Raw genomic sequence first — 21,055 nt, 5'->3', positions numbered from 1 at the left:
TTAATTTCACATCCTGCCAAAACACCACCGCTCAATTTTAATACCGCCATTGTCTGTTCCCATTGTCCCAGGATGCTTTTCTACTCGAAATTGGTCCAGAACTCAGGATGGATCCACTCTGGAATTCTGACCTGAATGAATGTCAGGAAAGAGGATGAAGGAAGAAGGTCCTGATTAGAATCAATCAGTGGTTCTCAACCAGCGGCAATTCTACCCCTCCCCCCAAGGGACTCTGTGGCAATAGTTGGGGACATTTCTTTGGTTGTTACAAATCTGTGTGTGTGGTCAGAGTTGGGAGGAGGGAAGCATTACTACTCACATCTCTTAGATAGAGGCCAGGGATGCTGCTAAACATCCTATAGCACACAAGACAGCCCCCACCACAAAAATGATCTGGCCCCAAATATAAATATTGCTGAGACTGAGAAACCTGGACATTGATTCTCATGTGAGAGCCAAAGAAAATGGCTGGAGGGATGAAAAGGAGGGAGCAGAGGGGATGTGTCCCTGGGAAGAGGCATGTGAGCCCAGGGACAGTCTGGCTCATCATAGTTCATCCAGCTTCCCTTCCCTTCCCTCAGCACCCCCATTCTCCCTCTTGCTTTCCTTCCTCACCTCTGGCCTTTCGTGTCCCATTCCATTAGGGACCTTGAGACACTTCTTGGAGATAAAATTGGCTCTGAGGAAAATATGCGATAAACAGAAGTTAGCCATTGTAGGAGGAAAAATGCTCAGCAGTAGAAGCACACCAGGAATGGCTATTAAAACAACAAAGTATATGATTTGTAAGTTTATTTATTTATTTTGAGAGAGTGAGTAGGGAAGGGGCAGAGAGAGGAAGACAGAACCCCAAGCAGGATCTGCACTGTCAGCTCAGAGCCCTACTTGGGGCTCAAACCCACGAACCATGAGATCATGCCCTAAGCTGAAATCAAGAGTTGGACATTCAACTGACTTGAGCCACCCAGGCTCCCCTAAAACAATAAAGTAGCCCAATACCTTAGGAGACTGCCCAGCTGCCCTGGTCCTAGACAGAGGCCATTTTGAGGCTCAAAGAAATTTAGGGTTTGTGCCTTGGTCGCTCAGATGCTTCAGTACATGTCAGTGGTATTTCCCGAGTTCATTCTATAGCAAATATACATCAAAATGTGCCCCCAACGATCACCCTGATGATTTTAAAGAGTACCACAAGTTCAGTTTTAGTCCTTAATTTTTTTTTCCTCCTTTTTCAAGTCTTGGTGTCAGTGCAAGAAGATACTGAGTCTAATGCTCCCTTGTCTAGGGACAATCAGAGAAGTCTACATCTTCAGACACGGCCAGATACTCACAGATCTCTGATCAGAAGGGCAATGTCCATCAACGAATGTCCGGGACACTCAGTCTTTGGCTTGGACTGTGCCCCCGGGGTCTCTAAAGACCCCTTAAAATGGCATTGAGCATGGCTGTGCTGAAGGACTGGCGGCCAAGCCAGGTTTTGAATAAGGCATTTTCTCAAAGTGTCTCCCTATCTCCTCCTTGTGACTACAAGTCTTCAGCTTCTCCAGCTCATTGGCAACGTATTTAATATGAACTATGATGCTACAGGTCATCCAACTGGCACATTGTTGGGCTTGGCACATAGCTTGCTTTGTGTTGCAGCTGGGACGAAATTAGAGCCATGTCTGTGGGACACCTTAGTAAGGCAGTGCTAGGGATCCAGAACCATCTACCTTAGAAGAGAGAACAAAGGAGACCAAGCATCCTTGTGTGTTCAGGAATGAGGGGCTTCTTGGAATGCAAGGCTTTCAGTGTTAACATGGAGAAAGTTCCAGGCAAGCCAAGTGATTCTCCTAATGGGCATGGAACAGTCTCTGCCTCTGTGGAACCACAACCTTCGATTATTAGATATTCCAACTCAATCTAGAATGGGTAGCATAGCCTATTAAAACTGTGGGAGACTTCAGCAATCATCTGCCCTCTCATTTTTGCAGGGAGACTCAGCCCTGGAGTGGTGTGGACATTTTCCCAAAGTCACACAGCTTGCTAGTGGCATATCAGGAACCAGACTCTAGGTTGCCACATTCCTGGTTTATAATACTGTCCACCACATGCTATCTTTTGCTTTCCCTGTCTCTTTTTATTGCTCTCTTAAAATGTAAAATGAAACAAAAAATTAAAAATGTAAAATAGCTTCTGCTGGTTTTTCTTTTGGACACATGACTCCACCATTAGAACAGAGCAGGGGCGCCTGGGTGGCTTAGTAGGTTGAGTGTCCGATTTCGGCTCAGGTCATGATCGTGTGGTTCATGAGTTCGAGCCCCACGTTGGGCTCGCTGCTGTCAGCAGAGCCTGCTTTAGATTCCCTGTTCCCTTCTCTCTCAAAAATAAAATTTAAAAAACATTAAAAAAAAAAAAGAATAGTGTAAACTAAGTGGTGGGGGCCTCAGCAGCAGGAGGAGGAGTAGATGAGGGTCAAGGTGGTGGCAGCTGAGACCACAAACTGCATCGTGGAGGTCTCCTGGGGCCAGGCAGACAGCAGCGAGAGCCCAATGCTGAGGACATGACGTCCAAAGATCACTATTTTGATTCCTACACTCTCTTCAGCATTTGCAAGGAGATGCTGAAAGATGAGGTGGGCACCTTCACGTACCGAAACTCCATGTTTCACATCTGACATCTCTTCAAGGATGAGGTGGTGCTGTACGTGGGCTCCGGCATGGGGATCTTCTGTACATTTGTGGCCAAGGTGGGGGTCCGTGGGATCACTGGGATCAAGTGTGGCAGCATCTCTGATTATATGGTGAGGATCATCAAAGCCCACAAATTAGAGCATGTGGTGACCATGGTCAAGGGGAAGGTGGAGGAAGTAGAGCTTCAGGTGGAGAAGGTGGACATCATAATCAGCAAGTGGATGGTCTACTGTTTCTTCTAACAGTCAGTGCTCCCCACTGTGCCCTATGCTGGAGACAAGTGGCTGGCACCAGATGGCCTCATCTTCCCAGACTGGGCCACATGGCATGTGACGGCCACTGAAGATCGACAGTACAAAGACTATAAAATCCCAGTGGGAGAATGTACACGGCCTTCACATGCTCACATCAAAGATGTGGCCATCAGGGAACCCTGGTGCAGGTGGTCACCCACACTGTCAAGGTGGCAGAGCTGACTTTCCCCCCTCCCTTCTGCCTGCAAGTGAAACAGAATGACCATGTGCACACCCTGGTGACCTATTTCCACACTGGTTCACTCTGCCACAGAGGACAAGCTTCTCCACGAGCCCGAAGTCCTGGTACCTGTCCTGGGGGCAGACAAGGTTATACCTGGATGACTACCTGAAGGTGAAGGTGGGCAAGATCTTTGGCACCATTGGCTTGTGGCCCAATGCCAACAATCATGACCTGGACTTCAAGGGCCACTGTGTGAGCTGTCCTTCTCCATTACCAGATGCAGAAGAGACACCGGCCTTCTCCTACCTGGGCCAAACCAGCCCCACATGGGCCAAGGGGGGGCTCTCCCTTCCCCTCCTTCCCCTTCTCAGAAGGGAGTCTTAAGGTCTGGGCTGGGGATGACACATGGTATTTTCCATAACGTATGTTTTTATATCGCTGCATTTGCACCAATAAATCCTTAGCTGGGGGAAAAATGTGTAAACTGCCCTTACCGTTTTATTGTTTTATTGTTGTTATCTGTTTTGGGAGGGGGAAGAGGAGAGCGAGGGCGAGAATCTTAAGCAGGCCCCAGGGCTCAATCTCATGACTCTGGGATCATGACCTGAGCTGAAATCAAGAGTCAGACCCTCGACCAGCAGAGCCACCCAGGCGCCCCAGGCCCTTGCTTATATTGGGCACCACTTTGGGTTGTCTTTATGCTGAGGAAGTGAATTGAATCAGGTTGTTGTGAATGGCCTCGAGTGAAGAATGTATGGCATCTTCCATCACCTCGACAGCCATTGGATGTACTTTCAACATGCAACTATTTGTCACCACCTAATGCTACCATTGACAGAGACAGGCACATGACAGGACAGCGTACCCTTGGGTGAGGGATCATGCTTATGACCAGATCACAGGCACATGGTTTCATAGCTGGAAAATGCATGAAAATCTTGTTTCTTCCCATCTACTTACATTCTTTCCAAGGAACATTTAAGAAGCCTACTCTAAAAGTTGAAATGAATGTACAAAACAATCACTTCTAAGCATGTCAGAGATCTCATTTAATCCTCATCCCATCTGTATGAGAGGCGCCATTGTCCCATTTCATGTCTATGGAAACTGAGGCATAAGGCAGGTTAAGCAACTCTCCCAAAGACCTTTTGTTGTTGTTTTAACTCTACTAAGTGGTGACGTCTGTTTCTGAGCATCATGCACTTTCCGAGGAGAAAATAGAGCTCAGAGACTGCGGTACAGCAAACCAATTTAGAATGCAGCTTTGGAAAGCAAGGGCAAGGAAAAGGTGGAGGGATGTATTCTTGACATAAGAGGAAATAAATCAATAAGATGAAGATCTGTAGTGACAAGGACGTTTCCGCTGAATTCCCTGTGCAATATTCAGGATACGGGTTCGGGGATACATTTCAGCGCTCAGCTTCCCATCTTCATTGGCCATCCTCACTCAAGCATATCGTGTACCAAATGCCTGATGCTGTCCTGCTTCAGTCCCTGCTGAAACACAGCCATCTGGTTCTGGAAAATTCCACCATGAGTTATCATCTATAATGGCAGTCCCTTCACAAAGCCCTTTCTGATCTCCCCAGCCTGATCTGATCTTCCGAAACCCTTAGTATTTGCTCCTTAGCCTGTCCTCCCTGTAGTTGAGCTGGTGAATTTTGAAGGTCACCCACACAAACTGGCAGCATTATTAGGTATAATTGTAAAGTTGGTGAAGAGTTTTTGGAGTGTCCACCTCTCCTTCATTTTCTTCTTCCTATTCCACAATGTGCCTTAAACTGTGATCTGGTCCAACAGACATGGTTTCAGGTCTATTTTACTGAAACTTTTAAGACAAAATGTCACTCTCAGCATTATCCACACTTCGAGACTCAGCTTTAGCGGGAGAACATAATTATAAATGTGCTTTGCCTCACGTGAGTAACTTAAAGCATCACGGAATAGGTAGTTGTTTTATGGGGGCAGGAAAATACTTAAATCAAAGCACGTGAAAAACCTCTATGGGGCTCCAACCTCTGGACGCCGAACATTACTACTTGAACGTGTTAGCACACTGGGCAATCTCCAATTTTACTGGCAACATCTAGAATTATCAACTTGGATGCCTTATGTGGCACAGCCGTTAAACTCCTGGGACAACGAGACTGCTGGTCACTCCTGAAAGAGATACCTTCAAAATGGAGACGAGCTGACTTCACCGAACTTCTGGCTTCACTGTACTTTTAGATACCAGGCTATCATTGCGAAGTAGCAAACATGTTGAGGTACCCCCCCATCAAAACACAGCACTCCGCAATGATGATACAAACTATAGAAGAAGGTTTTATTGATTTTATTGACGTCTTGTAGTACAGTGTTGGACAACCTTAAAATCCTATTATTTTAAACCACCATAAGCACTGCAAATGACATAGTCTTGGATCTAGTTGACATCTAACAAAGGCAAGTTCTAAGATGAACGTCAGTAAGTTGATTAATATAATTTAAGTTGGAGAATGAGCAGCTTTGGTGTATCTGTATTTCTCTGGCTCCCCTTTCGGCTGGATAGATAGGAGTCCACCCCATTCAGCAGAGATGGACAGAACCCATCTACTTGGCTTAATCATTCATCACTTCAATTCATCATCATCGCTTCAATGTTTCCACGCTAGCAGCAAGGGATACCCAAGTTCTGGGATCAGGCCATTCCTGAGGTCACCTTCGTCATCCTCCATTGAACTGAAACCATCCAACAGTTAAGGGATACACTGCCACTGGGTATAGCCAAGTCTAGCCTAATTAGTTAATGTATCAGAAGTACTTGAAAATAAAAAGTGAGGCTAAATGGGAGAAACAATCAGTTCGTAATAATGACCATGCAGATTTTTCTTTTAATGTGAAGATTTTAAAACTAGCTCTAGATCTTAGGGTCCATCTTAAGACAAAATGATTACCTTTAAATCAACTTTTTGCAGTCATCAACACATCTACACTAGTATGCCGAGACTCTCCACCCTGGCATGCTCATGACTACAGTTTCGGTTGCCTGTGCGTAGAAACTGCCAGAAAGAGATAGCACTCATTTATCGACATGTGTCTAACTAGGCTCTTTCCAGATCTCAGGTCAACTCTCCCTAGATAGACTGGATCCGTACTACAGGGCTGACTGTACCTGGCTATAACACCATTTTTTTCCCCCTCAAAAGCTATTTTAAGGTACAGCAAAATGCAATGACCCAAATGATCTTTTTAAACTTTTAAACCTCTGCTGTAGGGAAGTTTGAAAGCTTAAAGATTGTTGTTCAAGTCTGTTACTGACTTAATGACTGGATTTTCCCACCTGCAGAATTTAGAGCAGGGGCTTTCCTCTCTTCAAGCTTTAAGATTCAGCAGAGAGAGGATTGTGACTCTTCCCAGGGCTTTGTCTCTGAGGCGGATTCTCTTCTTCTGGGGCTGAAAAATTCAGGTGGTTGCGTACCAACGTGCATCTCACAAAACTCACAGGGAGCCGACGCCTGCCATCTGCCAAGGGTGGATGCCTCTCGGAGAAGCGTGTCGTCAAGGGCCAACCTGTGGATTGAGCAATCCTCACCGCCACCATCACTGTTGGGCCGCCACTTTAACATTACCCTAATGGAGCCAATTAATGCTTACTTTTTTCGTAGGCCTTTCTTACCCACGTCTCTCATTTAACAGTTTCAGTTAAAAATAATCAGTTGCCTAGGAGAGTTGCTCCTTTTGATTACAAAAGCCAAAGGAATACGAAAGTAAAATGAAGGACGGAATGTTTCAATGTACGTTTGGTGGCTGTCACAACGCACCCTTTTACAATGTTAAAAGCAAAACAACGATCAAACTAGTGCATTTGAGGGGGCTTTGAAGAGTCTGTGTTTTGGTGGAAACCCAAAACATGAAATTACTGGAAAAAAGGCAAAGGAAAAGCTAGAGCTAAAAATAGGCCATAAAGTAGGACAGCAGGACTGGAGGAGCTGCTCAAAGAGATGTCCCCAGGGATAGCTGCGGAACAGCGTGAGTGCCACTGGGCAGCCTGCGGGGTCTATCTCCAGACGCTTTATCAATCAGATCTATTGCTGAACACAAACCTTGGAATTTTAGAACCTGACATTGCAGATGAGTGATAGTTGTAACATGATTTTCAGAAGTGGCCATAACAAAAAAGATACCGAACTACAGTGCCTCTGACATGGCTACTGTTTATCAGAAGGTAAAGGTGCCAGGAGCCGTCTTAAGCTCCATAAAATTTGGTCATATTAAGTATGATAACCAGACTGGTTTATTTGAAATCTGCTTCCTTTAAAAAAAAAAAACAACAAAATTCAGGGTATTATAAATTTTCTAAGATTCACCCAGAAGTAAAAGGCTAATTCTGTATATAGGGTTTTACCCAAATGTCCATAGGCATTATTGTTATTTACACAGAAGGCTTTAATCCAAAGTCGCCTTGGGCAACCTCAAAATATATAAACTACGAACTTCCACAGTGGAATAATAGATACTCGAAAGTTGTGGCCTCAAAATACCGAAGAAGAAAAAAAAAAAAAAAAGAAAAAGGTTACCTACTAGAACAAGTCGGGATGACGAAACAAAGTTCATTAACGACGGTTCACTTAAAAAGATGAAATCACCACCACCCTCCCCCCAAACTGGAAATAAATGGTCTTGAGCTTGAGAAGGGGAAAACAACGGCTCTTGCAGTATACAAAGATCAAATGTTTTTTGCATTGCCCTACAATTGCTGAGTCCTAAAACTAGAAAGTCAGACAAACGCACACAAGCCAGCAGCCAGAGCGGGCCTGCTCCACGCTCCACACCCAGGATCTATAGCGGGACGTGGCTGAAGAGGTAAGACACAGATTCACCGTTGTGTGTTCTTCGGATCGCCTCGGCCAAGATCATGGAGATATCAATGACCTAAACGCCAACAGAAAAGGGGAGAGGACAGTGGGACATCTTGGTCTTCTTCAATCAACAACATAAAAGCCAGAAAGCCCTGAAACAATGTCTCCAGCCCGTAAAGACATGCTACTACCAAAACCTACATCAGTGTCTTTTGAGAGACAGTTGTGGTCTATCTTCAAATTACCAACACATATGGGATCCTGGAAGCGAGATTTTTCAGGGCAGATACTCAAAGGCTTTTCAGGGTCACTGTTAACCAGAGACATCCTTCTCTTAGGGTGTGTGTTGTTTTCAGATCCATTTTACTCAATCATTACATGGAAGGTTCTTTGGTTTCCAAAACCACAGTGACTTGTGTCACTCAACAGCACAGCTGCGATCACCTACCTAACTCAGGGGTCGGCGACAGGTAAAGGGCCCAATAGGAAATACTTTCAGCTTTGCGGGCCAGATTCAACTCAACAGCACGACAGCAGCCATGGACCATACACAGACGAGAAAGCATGGGTGTGTCCCAACAGAACGTTATTCACAAAAACAGATGGGGGGTCAGATTGGGTCTGTGGACCATAGTTTGCTGACTCTCCATTACTGCTGGTCAGGCACGAAAATCTAAGGCAAAGCTATTCTGACCCTTTTCAAATGGATCCCCCTTGTGCCAAAAGGACGTGTCACTCTCCGATGGATGCGTAATCATGAAGCGGGTCCCCGGATCCACTTTTGTGCTCTAATGGTGGGAATAGAGGCTTTTGGCGATGAAATGACTTGCTAACATTCACCGTGACACACAGCCAAAGCGGGGACTCAAATCCTTTTAACTTAGCTCAGGGCAGTTGGTATAACATGATTATCACCAGTTCTCTAGGGGCCTCCCAAGTCAGAAAGGGCAGGAAGGAGGAAAGCTCTAAAGATCCTTAGTGCAGTGTGCGGGTTTTTTCCCCTCCATTTTTAAAAATTGTGGGGGTGCCTGGGTGGCTCAGGCAGTTAAGCATCCGACTCTGACTCACGTCATGATCTCACAGTTTGTGGGTTCGAACCCCACATCGGGCGCTGTGCTGACTGCTAGCTCAGAGCCTGGACCTGCTTCAGATTGTGTCTCCCTCTCTCTCTGACCCTCCTTTTGAGATTCCACCTTTTGGCTACTGTGAATAGCATGCTCTTGAGCACGTGTGTGTACACGTTTCGGTGTGAACACCCATTTTCAAGTTTGGGGCTACGGACCTAGAGGTGGATTTATGGGGCCAAATGGTAATACTGTTTAGCTTTCGTGCAGCCTGTTTTTTACCGCTTTTCTAGTGTGGACTGACTACTTCTAACTTTGACCCCTGGCGGCCCTGGCCTCTCAGACCTCGCGAGAATCACACCCCGTGTTACCAGCCGCCTCCACCTCCGATGGCTCTCCCGTAGCACACCGTCACACGCAGAAAGCTCCAAGTTATTTTCAGGGATTGGAGTCAGGGTCCCTGGGGCTTGGTTCTGCCTACACCGTAGAAGTACCTGAATCTTGGGACAGTGTCGCATTTTGTCCTCTTGCGGAATGGTGTTTGTGACCACAACAGCCTCAAAGGCAGCATTATTTATTCTGGAAATAGCTGGCCCCGAGAAGATCCCGTGGGTAAGGATAGCATACACTTTGGTGGCTCCTGCCGAGAGTAGCCTATAGAATAGAAAACAGAAAAATTAAGTGTCCACAGATTTTTCTTGAAATGTTCTCCCCTTAGGGTGAGTTAAGAAGCAAAATGTGTGGAGCGCCTGTGTGGCTCAGTCGGTTACGCATCCGACTCTTGATTTCGGCTCAGGTCATGATCTCACAGTGGTGGCATCGAGCTACATTGGGCTCCACACTGGGTATGGAGCCTGCTTGAGATTCTTTCTCTCTCTCTCTCTGTCCCTCCCTCTGCCTGCCCAAGCTCTCTTTCCTTCTCAAAAACAAAAACAAAAAACTGAGAAAACCAAAAAGTGCATTCCACAAAGAAAAACCAAAAATGAATTTCACTCACATGTACTGGCCTAGAAAAGACTCTCTGAAGGTTATGTACCAGCAAGACACTTTATTGAGGGATTATCAACCTTGGCCTTGGGCTCACACGATTCTTCACTGAGCAGCATCCCTGGCCTCTACCTACGAGCAACGCCCTCCCCTCAGTTGTGATGACCAAAAATGTCCACAGACACTGTCAAATGTCAAATGTCCCCCAGAGAGCAAAGATGCCCTTGGTTGAGAACCACAGGTAGAAACGAATCAAGCCAGAATACCATCATTTTGATGGCTGTCACTAGAAAACAGTCACTGAGACAGACTGCATGCTTCGTTTCACACCATCTTTGGGACCTGGTGCACACGCTGGCCACACTCCAAGTGCTCCAGGGCCATGCGTGGCTGGGCGGGGCGGGGGGGTGGGGCACTCCCCACAGCCCTGTTCTCAGTCTTTCGGGAGCCTGAGGCGGCTGGAGTGAAGGCTGAACAGAAGGGAGCCAAGCCTCAAGGACGCCCACGAGATGGTCCCATTTCTTCTGTGCTCAGTTTTACGGGGCAGCAGTTTCTCGGACCCTTTTTCAAATACACTGAAAGCTCATCCTTAAAAATGAAAACCAGGCAATAAAGGCCCGTAGTATTTTTGGTTTTTGCTGTTTTTTTTTTTCCACCAAGAAAAAAGGTAATACATGAGCCTAGAACATCTTTTGGGCTGAAAGGCTGCCCCCAAGCTACCAGGAAGAATTAGTAGAAACAGGCCCAATGTTTCTAAAAGCTGCCATTTTCCCTTGCTTAATGAGACGTTCTCACGCTGGCCCAAAAAACCGTGCCTCTTACTTGTCCGCAGCATGGCAGATGGTGCCACACGTGTCGGCCATGTCGTCCACAAGGATGGCCACGCGGTCCTTCACGTCGCCTACCAGAACCATCCGGTCCACTTCGTTTGCTTTCTTCCTCTCTTTGTGAATCAAGGCGAATTCCACATTCAACCTGTCCGCAATGGAGGTGACTCTGCGCCCAGACAGACAGGCAGACAAGTTAAATACTGTCAATATGAAAAAAGTTCTGAGAGTGCCTGGGGGGCTCAGTCGGTTAAACATCCGACTCTTATTCTCGACCCAGGTCAGGAATTCATGGGTCCAGGGTTTGAGCCCCACATCAGGCTCTGGGCTGATGGTGTGGAGCCTGCTTGGGATTCTGCCTCTCCTTCTGACCCTCCCCCACTTGTGCTCTCTCTCTCAAAATAAATAAATAAACTTAAAAAAAGAAATCACGGGCATGTGTTGAAATACTAGGCTGTACACCTGAAACTAACATGATACTGGATGTTAACTAACTGGAATTCAAAGAAAAACAAACAAACAAAAATCCATGCGTTTAATAGCATGAAAACACAGTGTATGTGAAAAAATGACGGGCACAATTAAAATCAAGTTATTCAGACTGTGGTGCAGCCAGTGGGCTCACAAATCCACATTAACGCTTCAGTATAGGAACATGGATTTCACTGCACTCGAGGCCTTGAGATCTGTAAACCAGGAGTTTCTCTACTTATCTGTGACAAATGCGCCCAAGTCATCCACTCAGAAGGGGGAGGGGGCAAGAGCAAGGCAAGGTGGCAGGCCAGGCTGATCGGTGAGGCATCTGGCTACAAACCTTCCTTTCGCTGCACATGAGAGTTAAGACTTATTCGTAACAAATGATGTTGAGACAATGTATCACGCAGAAATCTTAGGTAGAAAAAGCCAGAACAAAAGTCATATATACAGTTTCACTTCTGTTTCTTCTAACCCCGTGTTTACATTCTTTACCCCCAAATCTCAATGATTTTGTTTCACCAACTTCCCACACCAGTTTCATGGGAACCAGCGGTGCTGTGTTACCTACTGAGGTTTCTTTTTCCTTAGCTGTGGCCCCAATGGAGCCTCAAAGATGATCCAAGAGTGACCTCTTGTGGCAATGGTAAGTTTTACCTGCCACAAGTCCAGCTTCAAAGCTTTTAACTTCTAATTCATCAATCGATTTTCTTTGCTGAAACGGCTTTTTTGCATCACAGAAAGATATCACCGATAACGTCAAGTGGCAAAACCCCCACAATGTATGCCCCCCAAAAGCTGGACTTTAGCTTAAAGAAGATCTGGAAAAACAAAACCAAACCCAGCATCTCAGGGCTGGCCGTGAACTCGGGTGATTCAGTCTGCATTCTGAAAACCAGGGGTTGGCAAGTGAATGGGGGAATTTGTTATCTAAGATGGTGTCACAAATTAACAGGGAAAAGATGGATTTTTTTTATTTTTTTATTTTTTTTTAAATTTATTTTTGATACAGAGAGAGACAGAGCATGAGAGGGGTTGGGGCAGAGAGAGAAGGAGACACAGAACCAGAAGCAGGCTCCAGGCTCTGAGCTAGCTGTCAGCACAGAGCCTGATGCGGGGCTCGAACCCACGAACGTGAGATCTGACCTGAGATGAAGCCAGCGGCTTAACCGACTGAGCCACCCAGGCGCCCCTGGAATTTTTTAAATAAATAGTTTTGGAACAGCTCGACAGCCGGAGTGGATTCTTCACTCTTAGTTTCCAAACAATTATCAGGTGGAAGAAAAAGTGGACTGGTAAAAATGAAAGGGGCAATTTATTTATGAATCCATGGGAGAAGAAAAATCTAGAGAAGGGTGAATCCTTCCTAAACCCAGAAGGCAGAATGTGAAGAGATAGATGACTACAGAAGAATGTTCTAGAAGTCCTGCAGAGAATAAAAATGCACCAAGGCAAGAAACGAACAACCCGGGGGTATATCTACAACACACCCACACCCACATGCACGAGAAACAAAGGTGTGACCTCTCGCCTCCAGAAAATGCCTAACAATCCAATATGGCAACAGGGAAAAAGGTATGAATGGGCCCTCATGGAAAATAAACGTGCCAGAAAGGGCGCTTGACCTTATCCACAGCAACCAGAAATGAAAGGAAAAGATACCGATCATCACTCTGCTAAGACAACAAGGAAGTGGAGCGGAGTGGAGAATGGAGAACTGGGCTCAGCACACTGCTGTGTGTGTCAAATAAAAAGGGAGACGTGTGCGAATAACAGAATTCTGAAACTGGGAAGAACCGAGATCTCTAAAGAAGGAAATGGGGGAACGTTACCCAATTTGAAGTTTTGCTGAGAGCATGTGTATTTTTAGACTCTCTAAAAAACAGGATTGGGATAGGAAAGGCCACACAAATGTATGGAATCTGTTCTTCTTCTGGCTGATAAGCTGCCAAAGTAATTTTTTTTTGGTTAAAGGAAAGGAACGCACCAGACGCAAAGACCATGTATTACATGATCCGTCCATATGAAATGTCCAGAGAGGCGATAAAGAAAGGCAAGAGAGGGGCGCGTGGGTGTCTCAGTCACTTAAGCGTCCGGCTTTGGCTCAGGTCATGATCTCACGGTTCATGGGTTCGAGCCCCGCGTTGAGCTCTGTGCTGACAGCTCAGAGCCTGGAGCCTGCTTCGGATTCTGTGTCTCCCTCTCTCTCTGTCCCTCTCCTGCTCGTACTCTGTCTCTGTCTCAATAATAAATAAAAACTTAAAAAAATAAATTTTTAAAAATAATAAAAATAAGAAAGGCAAGGGAGAAAGTAGATCAGTGGCAGCCAGGGGCTGCAGGGAGCGGGAATAAGGACTGACTGGCTGTGGGGACAGGTTTCTTTTTAGGGTCGTGAAAATGTTCTGGAACTAGACAGTGGTGATGGATGCACAATGCTGGGAAGACATTGAAATCCTCTGAGCTGTGCACTTTCAATAGATTCTAAGGATGTGAATTCCAGCTCAATGAAACTTATTAGCAACAGGTTCCGTCTTATGCTCACGCACCCCTGGCCTCTTGTTCAGGCCAGAGGATTCACCTATGAATGCAGATTCCACAGGGGGACTTAATGTAGGTTTCCAAGTAAACCACAAGCAATTCCAGTACAAAGAGCTGCATGCCACCCACGTTCCCCACTATTAAGCAGACAACGCTCCGCGTGCTTGGAGCTGCAGGTCTGGGCCGAGGGCTCTGCTGGTGCCCGGCTGGGGTCTGTTCAAGAGAACTTTCTGCTTCTGGCTTCTATGCATTTGTGCCTCCTTCCTGTCAACGGCCACTTCCTGCTGCTGTCGGAGGCCCAGCCCCACCTGTTCACCCCCCCCCCTCCTGAGCGGGGAACAGAGCAGTCAAGACAAGCACCCTAGCGCCCATCGGGGCTCTTCTGAGAATTAGGGCCTCCACTTCCCTGCACGGGCTTTATGACACTTCCTGGGCTGCTCACAAGCTTCTACGTCTCATTCGAGGCCCCTTCCTGGGCTGTGGGTGAACAAGGCAGCCACGTGAGGCATCTGCATTTTAAAGATGTGCCGAAGCTCAACGGTCACTGGTCACTCTCAGGGTGCGTTTATCAGCTAATGGGCTTTTGCACTTGACTGATAGACAGGGATCTTCTGTTCCTCTCCCTTCCTGATGGAGACCCCCGACCTGGGCACTAAACCCCATGCCACCCTGTCTTCCTCGCCCTGATGGCCATGGCACAGATCCACAAGGTCAGCGAGCCTCAGGCCGCCCGCCGTAAAGCACCACGGACCCTATCGGTGTTCTTTCATCATCTCCCTTCATTCTAGACTCTGTACCAACTGCTCCTTAATGCCCTGAGTGTGCAAAGCCCCTGAGACTTGCAGCGCAGTGCCGTTTTCTTATGCTATTTAGCACATCAATTTCTGTCCAACTCAGTAACGTCACAGTCCAGTCATCATTCCGTCGCCCCACGGTGCTGGCGGCCTGCCGCTGCGTTATCTGCAAACACCGGCTCTGGGTGGGCTGTGCCCTCTCAGTTTTCTAACTTGGATCATCAGGCATGAGGTGGTCTTCGGTGGGGAGTGCTCCCTGAGCAGCTGGGCTTGTGGAGTCCTCCCAGTGCAGGAGCTCTGGAGCCTGGGATCGATTTTTGTGTAAATTTTCTCAGTGTAGGGACACCCACACTGGGGGAAGGGGGGGGTGGGAGGGACACAACGTTCACCGCGTATCTGCACATGACACAGGCTCTCGGTTTGATTTCTCATGGGTGGCTATTTTCCCCCCCTCCAAAGGCCTGAGTGAAGACTGGCTTCCCCCGCCCCGTGCAGCTGGGGAGAGTTCCAACTGTCATCTCCCTTCTCTCTGGAGACCTCTACGTGCACGGTTAACACTTAAATTGCCAGTCTCTTCCAGGGTCTGATACCCGAACTCCCATGCCACTTGAGCGTGGTTTGCAGTTATTTTTTCCCTCCCGGTCCCGGATATTTCCCTTGTCCTTGGTGCTCTATAGATACCGATTTCTTTTTTAAAATTCTGTTCTGTTTTGGCTTTGTCAAGTATTGTGGTAGGTAGCTTAGTCGATTGTGTTAATGAAAAGCCTCCTTTTCCAATTAGGCTCATTACTTTTATAATCAGAAAAACGTAACTTGGGGCACCTGGGGGCTCAGTTAATTAGGCTTTCGGCTTCGGCTCAGGTCATGATCTCACGATTGTGGGTTCGAGTCCTGCATCGGGCTCTGTGCGGACAGCACGCTCAGAGCCTGGAGCCTGCTTCCGATTTTGTGTCTCCCTCTCTCTTTGCCCCTCCCCTGCTCCCTCTCTGTCTCTTTCTCTCTCTCAAAAAGAACATTGAAAAAAATCTTTTTAGAAAAACGTAACTTAAAAAACATCTCAGGTGCGAAGGTGACAGCGCTCTGCTCCGCAGGTGAAGACTGTAAACCTCTCGATCATTTACAAAAATAGCATGTTGTATAATATAAAACACATGCTTCCTTATCTAATGCGTTAAAAAAAAAAAGGAAGAGAAAAACAACATGCCTTTTGGCCCCGCCGGCGTCCGGTGAAACGATGATGCAGTTCTTCCACTCGGCAATGTTCTCCCGGATCCACTGCAGGACCGCAGGCTCCGCGTACAAATTATCCACCGGGATATCAAAGAATCCCTAAGGAGAGAAGCGGGCATGACACTACAGAGATTTTTTGTTTTAAAGAGAACCTCTATCAGGAAGTAAAATTTGAATTTTGCATTCAAAAGAAGCCTGTTCAGCAGACTCCCTTTTCTGAGTTTTAACAGAATTACAGCCAAAGACAGAGAGGTTCCAGGAGCCTATTTCAGTTCAATCCATGATGTTTCCAGACACGTTCTATTCTATTAAAACTGCCTGTAATAGGAGAATGGCCTTGCAAGGGAGTGGAGGAGAGGTTGGGTGTGTCTTAAGCAGCTTATTAGAAACTAAATGTTTCACATTTGTTGTATTAGAGCAGGTATAATTTGGGGTGTTTTATAGCAGAAGGGACGAAGTTATGAAGGGGTAAAAAAACATAGATTACATCTGCCATTCTCATGATTTTTGAGAAGTTGGGATGGAACTTTGAGAAGTTCTGCAGTTTGCTACCAAGAAGCCATTCCCACTGCTCCAAAACTCTTTGGATGGAGGTTGGTGGCAGAGGCGGGTGATGACTACATTGGCCTCTATTTCCAAGTTCAGTAAAGACGAAGCCCCAGGAGACCCACTGTATACAGACTCAAACACGGGTAACGTCCCCTCCTTCGGAAACAATTTAGCAGAATGAGGACTGAAGCCCTTGCACTAAAGCCCCCGATGACGACCAAGGGCAAGAAAGAAAATGCGGGCACCTGGATCTGGGAGGCGTGCAGGTCCATGGTGATGATGTGATCGGCCCCAGCCACTGACAGCATATTGGCTACAAGTTTCGCGGAAATCGGAGCACGGCTCTGAAATATAAAGACATAGATTTTTAGAAGAGGAAAAGAAGAGGGAAGAGATATATTAATAAAATTAGCTTTAATCATTCAAAGTCATTTAACACTTTAGTCATTTAAATTATTTAATTCTTTTTTTAATGTTTTATTTATTTTTGAGAGAGAGAGAGAGACAGCGTGAGGAGGGTAGGGGCAGAGAGAGAGAGGGAGACACAGAATGTGAAGACAGGCTCCAGGCTCCGAGCTGTCAGCACAGAGCCCGACGTGGGGCTCGAACCCGTGAACTGCGAAATCATGACCTGAGCCAAAGTCAGACGCTTAACCAACTGAGCCACCCAGGTGCCCTTGAATTACTTAATTCTTTTTTTTTTTATTTAAAAATTTTATTTATTTATTTTTTTACTTTATAAAGTTTCATATTTTTTTAACATATGCAATTATTTTCCATCATTTACAATACAGTAGTTGCAAGAATTACTTAATTTTTAACAACAATAAAGAAAATTACATCATAACGACAAAACATATATACCCATAATATCAAAATCTGTACAATTCAAAGAAGACAAGTATGTAGAATAAATAAGAGGTATCAAGAGAGATGGTAGGATCAAGGGCATTGAGTATTTTTTTTTTTACATTTTTTTATTTTTGAGAGACAGAGCATGAACAGGGAGGGACAGAGAGAGAGGGAGACAAATAATCAAAAGCAGACTCCAGGCTCTGAGCTAGCTGTCAGCACAGAGCCTGACATGGGGCTCGAACCCACAAACGTGAGATCATGATCTGAGCCAAAGTCAGACACTCAACATATTGAGCCACCCAAGCGCCCCAAGGGCATCAAGTTTAAAGAGACCAGTTCTCAGAGGCGCCTGGGTGGTTCAGTTGGTTAGGTTAGGCATCCGACTTTGATTTCAGCTCAGGTCACGATCTCACGAACCGTGAGGCTCTCTGGGCTGACTGCGTGGAGCCTGCTTGGGATGTTTTCTCTACTTCTCTCGCTGCCTCTCTCTCTTCTACTCATGGTCTCTCTCTCTCTCTCAAAATGTATATTAAAAAAAGAGAGAGAGAGAGAGAGACTGGTTCTCATCAGAGGCTGCTTTGAGGAAACTGTGTTTAAGGTGCGGCCAGCAGAGGGGAGAGACCAGCATTCCAGAAAGAGCAGCCCGTGTGACATCACCGAGGCCAAGAGGTCACATCCAGGGACTGCCAGAAGTCCAGGGTGGCCATAGGCACTGGTCCAAGAGACAGCATAAGGGAATGCTGGCAGGCGAGGCAGGGGCCAGCTGAAAGCCAAGGCTGGCTCTTAAAGACGGGCTGATACACTCCAGCTACGTGCTGTCACAGATTACTACACAAAAACCAGACTGAAGAAAGAACAACTTCAGGTGATTAAGAATTGGGTAATTTCAAGAAGGGGTGCAAGGTGATTTCCTGACACTGTATCCTCTTTCAAGTTACCGAACTTCTCCTACCTTTAGCTTCGGCTTCATAAATCCCAGACAACAACTGTCTATATCAAAAAATACATAAAAGACTACACAGAGACTGAACCTAGGAAAAGAGGTCAGCATTTTACTGCCAACAGGAATATGCTCATACACCAATCCCCAAAAATATACACATAGGCTTAAAAGATTTCATTCTGACTCACACAATGTTATGTCAATGACATCTCGAAATTGCAACAAGAAAACATTTCATTCGCAAGAGTAACAAATGAACCAACCATCCCTATTAAATACACAGAGTATAGATTCACATAAAAGAATCCATGGTAAGGAATTACATCATAATGTCAACAACAGATCATTTGTATTTTGTGACACATCATAGTTTTAAAAACAAGCATTACTTTATAATAATCTACTGTGGACATTAGTTACGGGAATCCCCACTAACATGGAGTCGGGAGATTTGCGGGGGGAGCTTTCACACCCTCCCACTCACTCTTAGTCAACTGCAGACACAAGAAAGGGGCAGACGTGACCTTACACATGGATACCGTTCGACTACTCCAGCAGGAGGAAGAGATCCTTTCCCTGTGCCCAGGGAACAGGTCAGGAAATGAGAAGACCCCCACTTTGAACTCCCACTTTCCTCCAATGGACTTTTTTTTTTATATTTTTTTAATTTTTGTTAATGTTTTATTTTTGATACAGAGAGATAGAGCATGAGAGGGGGAGGGGCAGAGAGAGAAGGAGACACAGAACCGGAAGCAGGCTCCAGGCTCTGAGCTAGCTGTCTGCACAGAGCCTGACGCGGGGCTTGAACCCACGAACATGAGATCTGACCTGAGCCGAAGCCTGAGACTTAACCGACTGAGCCACCCAGGCACCCCTCCTCCAATGGACTTTTAGTTCATAAGAGCCCCTCAACTACCCCCTTCTCTCCTTCAAAAGCCCACCTTTCCTTTGTGCCCCAGACGTGCCTACAATCCTGCCAGTTTGTCTGTCTGTTTGTTTGCAATTCTCTTTTACTCCTGAATAAACCCATCTGTTGTTGGTAAAATAACTAGCACTATTTTTTTTTTAATGTTTACTTATTTTTGAGAGAGTGCAAGCGAGGGAGGGGCAGACAGAGGGAGACACAAAATCCAAAGTAGGCTCCATGCCTCTGAGCTGTCAGCACAGAGCCTGATTCGGAGCTCAAACTCATGGCCACTCGCTGCTGACAAAACCCAAAGGCAGAGGGACGAGGGGTAGTGAAACAAGAAAGGGATTTAGTTGAGTGAAGCCACCACCGGGGAGACAGCGGACTAGTGTCTCAGAGACTGTCTGCAAAGTGCCACAAAGACTTCTAGGTTTAAGTAAGGAAAATGCGGGACAAAGGTTTGGAGTGGGGGTGGGTACATGCAGGTAGGTCGCGAAGGTCAGGGGGACCAATCATGTGTCTCGGTGTCCATCACGGGGGTCTTGCTGGCACAGGGCGGTCCTTACTGCTTGAGCCTTAAGTTTGGATTCCCATCAGGGGGTGCTGTGCCCTCAGGGTGTTCTGCCTGAGTAAAGAGAGAAGCTGGAAGGGAGCCTGGGTGGCTCAGTTGGTTGAGCATCAGGCTTCGGCCCAGGTCATGATCTCATGGTTTGTGAGTTCAAGCACCGCATCCGGCTTGCTGCTGCCAGTGCAGAGCTTGCTTTGGATCCTCTGTCCCCTGCTTCTCCTGCCTCTCCCCTGCTCATGCTCTCTCAAAAATAAATAAAACATTAAAAAAAATGTTTTAAAGCGATAAGCTGGAAAGGAGAACTTAATTAGAAAGTACAGACTGGGGGCAGAATGGAGATCACGGAAGTCATCTTTCAGAACTAGGCTGGCCTTCAGGAGGATTCATCTTCAAAGTCAGACTTTCCAGGCTGGAACTATGCTCATTTGAAGGGTCAAGGCCTTCAGCCCAGTTCCCCTTCGGGACTGGACTGTTTGTCCCAAAGCTGGGGGGAAGGGCGGCTTTCACCTGCTTCCTTCTGGAACCAGAATGCTCCTGAAAACCCTCTAAGACATGGGGTCCCAGTCATCAGAAATGCGTTGAGTGCTTTGTGGACACACACCCGCTCGCCACCCAATGGGACCCTGGATGGTTGTATGTTTAAACACTACGGTCCCTCCACGTGCACTTTCATAAATAAATGGACTAACTTAACTGGAAGTAATTTAGAGCTTTAACGGCCATTATGGGGAACTTTCAATCTCCCCAAACATCATTTTCTTAAAGCTGGATAGGACAACAACCATGGTTTTAAAATGACAACACAATGGGATTTCTATTTTAATTGGTATTTTGAAGCTTCCACACATGATCAGGAATCTAAAATTACCTCTCTCCAAAACACAATTTATAAACTAAATGAGACAATTAAAAAGAAAGGCTTCTGAGGCCTCTTCTCCACCCCCCCATCCCTACCACCTCCCCACCCCCACCCCCACCAAATACAAGGCAGCCACCTTGTGCTCAGGACCCACCCCCTGGGCACCATCTTCCTCTGTTCTCTCTGCACCCTCCTATCTCCTCTGCTATCTCGTTCTAATCCTGATCCTTTTGTCAAAGCTTCCTTTTCCTCAGAAGTGCCCTCTGCTCTCTCCTCTCCTGAACCAATTAAAACCTGCCCCTTTAAAGTTACATCTTCTGAGGATATAAATAGACCCCAAGTTTCTTATGTTTCCTGGACTAAGACTAAACATCAAGCCATAGTTAGTTTCCTAAAATGACTGACGATCCTCTCAGGTTTGCTGATGGTAGGTACTCGAACCTACCACCCCGGTTTCTCAGGTTTATATCAAC

The 21,055-nt window shown here is 46.3% G+C and overlaps 1 protein-coding gene and 1 pseudogene across 1 annotated transcript in view; one reads left to right on the top strand and one right to left on the bottom strand.

The window, feature by feature from the left end:
- The first annotated feature begins 2,444 nt into the window (after positions 1-2,444).
- LOC115284312 lies at positions 2,445-3,530 on the top strand (annotated as a pseudogene).
- A 1,935-nt stretch (positions 3,531-5,465) lies between these two features.
- The window catches only part of PRPS2 (phosphoribosyl pyrophosphate synthetase 2), a 36,601-nt gene continuing 21,011 nt past the window's right edge, over positions 5,466-21,055 (bottom strand). The window contains exons 3-7 of the mRNA XM_029930383.1: positions 16,696-16,794; positions 15,876-16,000; positions 10,861-11,034; positions 9,546-9,705; positions 5,466-8,060 (exon numbers count right to left, since the gene is read on the bottom strand). Of these exons, the coding sequence (XP_029786243.1) occupies positions 7,968-8,060; positions 9,546-9,705; positions 10,861-11,034; positions 15,876-16,000; positions 16,696-16,794 (651 nt within the window). The 3' untranslated portion in view covers positions 5,466-7,967. The remainder of the gene's footprint in view (positions 8,061-9,545; positions 9,706-10,860; positions 11,035-15,875; positions 16,001-16,695; positions 16,795-21,055) is intronic.

The sequence above is a fragment of the Suricata suricatta genome, chromosome X (assembly GCF_006229205.1).
Source record: "Suricata suricatta isolate VVHF042 chromosome X, meerkat_22Aug2017_6uvM2_HiC, whole genome shotgun sequence".
Taxonomy (NCBI): Eukaryota; Metazoa; Chordata; class Mammalia; order Carnivora; family Herpestidae; genus Suricata; species Suricata suricatta.
This window is presented reverse-complemented; position numbering and strand designations above follow the sequence as displayed.